The sequence below is a fragment of the Olea europaea genome, unplaced genomic scaffold, assembly GCF_002742605.1.
Source record: "Olea europaea var. sylvestris unplaced genomic scaffold, O_europaea_v1 scaffold1478, whole genome shotgun sequence".
NCBI classification, from domain to species: Eukaryota; Viridiplantae; Streptophyta; class Magnoliopsida; order Lamiales; family Oleaceae; genus Olea; species Olea europaea.
Window position 1 is genome coordinate 38,310 of NW_019232340.1, and position 5,324 is coordinate 43,633.

Consider the following 5,324-nt stretch of genomic DNA (forward strand, 5'->3'; position numbering starts at 1 on the left):
CTTAAGTTACAAGGTCTTAACTCATATATGATTTATCACTGGATTATTTTTCAAACCTCACCCTTTTTTAATGGTTGCTTTCCATTTCGAGTAAATCCAGAAACATTTGGCCTCAAATTCCCATCTGCATAATATGATCAGCATCACTGAGAATCCTAATTAACATGAAATGCAAATAAAACAAATAATGGAAAGACAAAATAGTTCCACGTTTAAAAGCATAATAATTTTACATACCTTTCTTACTGTTATTACCACCTTCGGCATCATCTTCTGATTCATATTTTGGATCCATTTTTGGATCAGCATGAATCTTTGGAATTTCACGAAGTCTCCGTTGGCGTTCCTCAGTTGACTTCAAAAGCTGTAACTTCTCTACATACTCTCTGAGCGTGAGATAGTCAAGAAAGCCAGGAGATACAGGCAAGATCTTTTCACGTCAACATTGCAGTGGCAAGAAAAGAGAGAAGTAAAACACACCCAAACTTGTATTGGTAATTCTTTTCTTAACGAGAGAAAATAAGAGAAGTGGAATAATTCTATTAAATTGTGAATTGCATTGCTAAAACAACATTAGAGTTGAGGACACAGTAAGAATCATTCAATAACCAATGATGGAGATTTATATAAGCCGTTCATGTTAAGAGACATGATGGAACAATTGACTCAAATCATGCAAGCAATGAATACAAGGAAATGACTTCTTATAATTACCCACTTGTAAATCCATCATGTCACCTTTAAACACACAATTCCAAGTTCATAGTTGAGCATTTCTTATCCATGTTCAGGATTTGATAATGTCAAAGACAGAATATTGTTTATGACAAAAGAGGGAGTGAAGCGTATGCATTGTATATTAATAATATAGTATGGAATGTGACATGATTCTTTCTGCAGCTCGTTGGCAAATCTCTCGAAAGACCAAGATATCAATTATAGTCCCAATTCTAGAAAGTACATTTAGTGTGGGTTATCATGTCAACTGAGTCAAAATCCACCTTTCAGTAAATTCCTTTTCCCCGTTTTCAAGCAATACTATATCAAGAGGAAAAAATTCGATGGAGACTCTTCATCTCTTAACCTGTGAATCATGTCCGAGTATAATAGAAATTTATATTTCTAGCTCCTTATGTGTACAGGAATTACATTGCTTTTATTGAACTCGGAGCACAAACATCATTCCATGCTCTAAAATGCAAATTAATTAAGAAAGGATATTCCTTCTTATGCCCCTTCTCACTAGCACGATCACGAAGATGATTTAGCCTCACTATCTCTACCTCCAGCAACTGATTTTGAAACAGAAACTAAGAACAAATCAATACCAGAATATGCAAAGAAATACATATTTTGTAAATAATCTATTACAAATGGCAAAAAGTGAAAGATGTCTCACATATATCTTCTTTTCCTTTTTTCCCCTTTTTTTTTTAAAGGACTAATTTGATGATAAAAAGTCAATTTCACTCTTTCTGAACATCCCCCCCCCCCCCCCCCCCCCCCCCCCCCNAAAAGGTTTTTATTTTATTTTTCTAAGTAACTTTTTTTAAATAAATTTTATTTTATTTTACTTTTTAAGGAACCTTTTTTTTTTCAAAATAATTTTCATTTTATTTTATTTTCTAAGCAACATTTTTTTTTTAAAAAAAATAAGTTTTTATTTTATTTTTTCTTTTCTTAAATATTTTTTTTATATATAATGCAAAGTTACTGTTTTATCCCTTTTAAATTTAGTGAAAATGGTAAAAAGATGTTGGATGGCCATGGTGAAACACTATGAAATTTGATGATCATGATGAAATAAAATCAAATTCAGTGGCTATGGTGATGCTAATTATAAAGTTGGGTGACCATGATTAAATAAAATCAAATTGAGTGACCATAGTGACACTAAGTATAAAACTTGGTGACCATTGATATATTTAACCCCATGTTTTTACCATTATTTCTGTTTTCAAATAGCATTTGGATCGTAAAACTTAAATATCATTTAAAATGTATTTAGCGTAACGTGCAAAAACAACATTTTAACGATATAATTATGACGCTAACAATGTCGTCCACATGTGTTGTTGGTTTACACTAACATAATGTAACTGGAACGAATTTCAAATTTAATGATTCAATCAGAACAAAATAAAGATTAATTTCATTGATCAGAACAAGATTTTCCCCTCATCTAACTCACTCAAAGAGTCCTTAAATTTGCTTTGTACTTTAATACAACACCTATGACTTGTCACCTCAAGTATCAAAATTATATTTCGAAAAACTCATAGTAGTTCACTGCGTTGAATCGAACAATGAAAGTAACGTCTTTTTAAGTGAAATGCCTCCTGCACAGACCCTGTTGCACAGGGCCTGTAGAGGACATCTCACATGGGGGGTGGACCCCACATGTGGACTCTATGTGTGTGATCCACCCTCATGTGTGTGTGCCTATGAAGGCTCTATTGCATAGAGGCTATGTAGGTAGCATTTCTCTCTTTTTAATACACAATAATCATTGTGACGCAATCATGTAAAGAGCTTTACTTGTAAAAATAAAAACATGTATCTCATGTGTAAAATCATATAATGTCCCACGTAAATATTCTAACATGGGATTACTCAAGAATCCATTCAGAAAATTTTTACGACTTTAATATATATGGAACTTATGACGGGCTATGTAGATATCACATTACCCAGAGGATCACAAGGTCCAATTCAAGTATACGATTTCCATTAATTCCTCCATTCACAATCGGTTCAACCTCAATTTCCTCTATGCTCTCCTAGGAATTTTGGTCTAATATTTGAATTATGCAGTTTCTAGCAATAAATTTGGTGTCAAGTAAAGCTACTACATCTAGAGAGTTTACTCTAAAGATTAACTGTAGAGGGAATCACTTCACGGGAACGTCCTAGTCTGATTGCAAAGCTCATTTTGAGCTGTTCGTCACAGGACGGGCAGCTTCATCTGAAAAGGGCCTGTCTTGGTTACAAAATCTGAGAGCATCAACACAGCATTCTTGTTAAAAAAATAGGCGTGCCCAACAATTACCTAAAGCTTCAAATGAACTTCATAGAGACTTCATATCCAAAAACATGAACATTCCCACTAGAAAGTCATTCAAAACTAAAAATTTATCTGCAAGACACTGTCATTTGAACTAAACAGTCATGGGTGTAGATAGTCGCAGAATGCTCCTTTTTTGCAACGCCCACTCTCATAGAATTTACAAACTCGCTGCCCCTTGGGAAGAGGCCTAGAATATCCCCCACCACCATAAGGCTGCCTACCCCATGTGGGCCTGCCCCTCCCAAATCCAGGTTCCCCACCTTGATATGCCCAATCTCTAGGGCCCGTAAACCTTTCCCCACCATATATTCGTTGGCCATCCCATGGTAGACTTCCATTTGGAGCACTGCAATTTGTGTTAGGATTTCCCCATGCTGTCCCTTGGTTTGTTCCCCAACCAAGATCGGTCATTCCCTGAGAAGATCCTCCCAAGACCAGATTAACATTACCCTGAACGGTCACCAGATTAATGTTACCCTGCACCATTACCCGACCAGAGTCCGTTGCTTCCGATCCAGTGCCAAGAGCCATTGTTGTGCCAACCATGTCTTGACTCATGTTGTTTGGTGCAGGAGGATGGAATTCTGATCCGGCTTCCCCTTGGTAAACTGGGAAACTAGTTTCTCCCTCACTACTTGCAGATGAATGTACACTAGGCCTCCTAAAAGGATCAAGAGCATTAGAGTTAGATGCACCAATTGCTTTGCATCCCATGGCATACTGACAATTTAGCTGTATCTCCTCCGTGGAGCTCAACGCATCACTTTTTCCAGGATCAGGTGTAGGACTGAAATCGTCAATTGAACTAAAACAATCATCTTTAAAATCTTCCATCAATTCCTTACTGAATTTCATGGCTGAAGCGGGACAAGGGAAGACACCTTGTGATTCCATAGCATCAACTTCAGCTAACAAATCTGACACTGAATCCTCACCCAAAGCATCAAATTCAATTGGCTCATTCATTGATATCTGCCAATCAGGTAAAGTTGGGACAGGAAGGGATGGAGGAGATTGAGTGAGTTGGTTACCATCTAAAGTCGCAGTAGTGAAATGTGCATGTGTAACTTCAGGAGGTTTCAATGAAGATGAAGGGACAAGAGCAGAATCCCATTCCTCCACAAATTGTTTAGAGGGTGTAGGGGAATATCCACACCATTCATCGGCTATTTCAGGCAGTTGTGCCCCAGTGACTACTAGACTAGAAGCACTGCCCCAGTTAGGGCCAGTATTTGGAGCAGGCGAACTCGTCAACGCAGATTTCTCAGTCACAGCAACCTGATCACCCTGATCTTCATTGTTTGACTTGGGGGTAGGAGTTGGCTCCTTCATGATATCTGAATTTTGCATGGGAAAATTTGAAGACATTGATGGCTGTCTTTCAGCTGTCTGAACTTCACAATCCTTGTTGCTTCTCCCAGGTGTAGGACTAGGAAGATCCAAGATATCAGTGTAGCCATCCTGTTTAGATGAGCTAGGCAGCTTGGCTACATCAGCAAAATCAGAGGTAGAATCCATGATGCTCGAGTTTAAATTAATGGGCGAAGATCTCACATTTTCTTTAGAGGATTGACCAAGTTGGCTCTGATTATTAGATTGATCTTCACAATCATGCCCACCACTCATCTGAACTTCCATTGGTCCACTTGTATTCATGTCTCCACATTGTGCACCATAGTCCAACCCATCACTTTCGTGGCCTCGATCCAGATGAGCTATATTTGTTTGCCCAAGGCTTGATGAAGGAACCACACTACTTTCTTGGACTTCACCAGTACTGGAATTATTTTCATTCAACAAATCCCAACACTGTGGCCCCGAGGAACCAGTTCCATCTGGCATCACAATTTCGGTATTTTTATTGGACAAAACATTCAGATTACTACAGTGCAACACTGTCTCTGTTTGATTACTGTCTCTACCAGTTTTATTCATATCCTCGCTCCCCCCCATGTCAGACATAAGTAATCTATTATCAGGGGCAGTCCCAAGTTCCCGTGACTGTGCAGAGAAGTTATACAGCACCTCCGATGATCCACGAAACTGTCCGCTTAAAGCATCAGTCAGAAGCAAGGAATCATATTGATCATTATTTGTCCATATCCTCATATCAGGCGGGAAGAGTCCAGTTGTACTCCACTTACGCAGCTGCATTATGGAAAATGGTCCTTGAATTTTAGTACTAGGGTCACGATAATGCCACAATTTTTCAGTTTCAATATTGTTAGCATAAGGTGAATTTTCCAAGGACACGGTA

General features: G+C 38.0%; 1 protein-coding gene and 1 long non-coding RNA gene across 2 annotated transcripts; both read right to left on the minus strand.

Moving 5' to 3' along the window:
- Positions 1-59: 59 nt before the first annotated feature.
- LOC111376253 lies at positions 60-1,485 on the minus strand. Its single transcript, XR_002699436.1, has 2 exons — positions 238-1,485; positions 60-124 (listed from the first exon to the last, which is right to left on the minus strand). It is a non-coding gene; the product is annotated as an uncharacterized LOC111376253 (long non-coding RNA).
- A 1,072-nt stretch (positions 1,486-2,557) lies between these two features.
- On the minus strand, positions 2,558-5,318 carry LOC111376254 (zinc finger CCCH domain-containing protein 44-like). The gene has a single exon (XM_022999202.1). It carries the CDS (start codon positions 5,219-5,221, stop codon positions 3,167-3,169), a length of 2,055 nt encoding a protein of 684 aa, XP_022854970.1. The 5' UTR covers positions 5,222-5,318; the 3' UTR covers positions 2,558-3,166.
- Positions 5,319-5,324: the final 6 nt, after the last annotated feature.

Excerpts from the sequence above, each read along its gene's own strand:
- LOC111376254 (XM_022999202.1), bottom strand. The coding sequence starts at position 5,221 with ATGCAGCTGCGTAAGTGGAGTACAACTGGACTCTTCCCGCCTGATATG.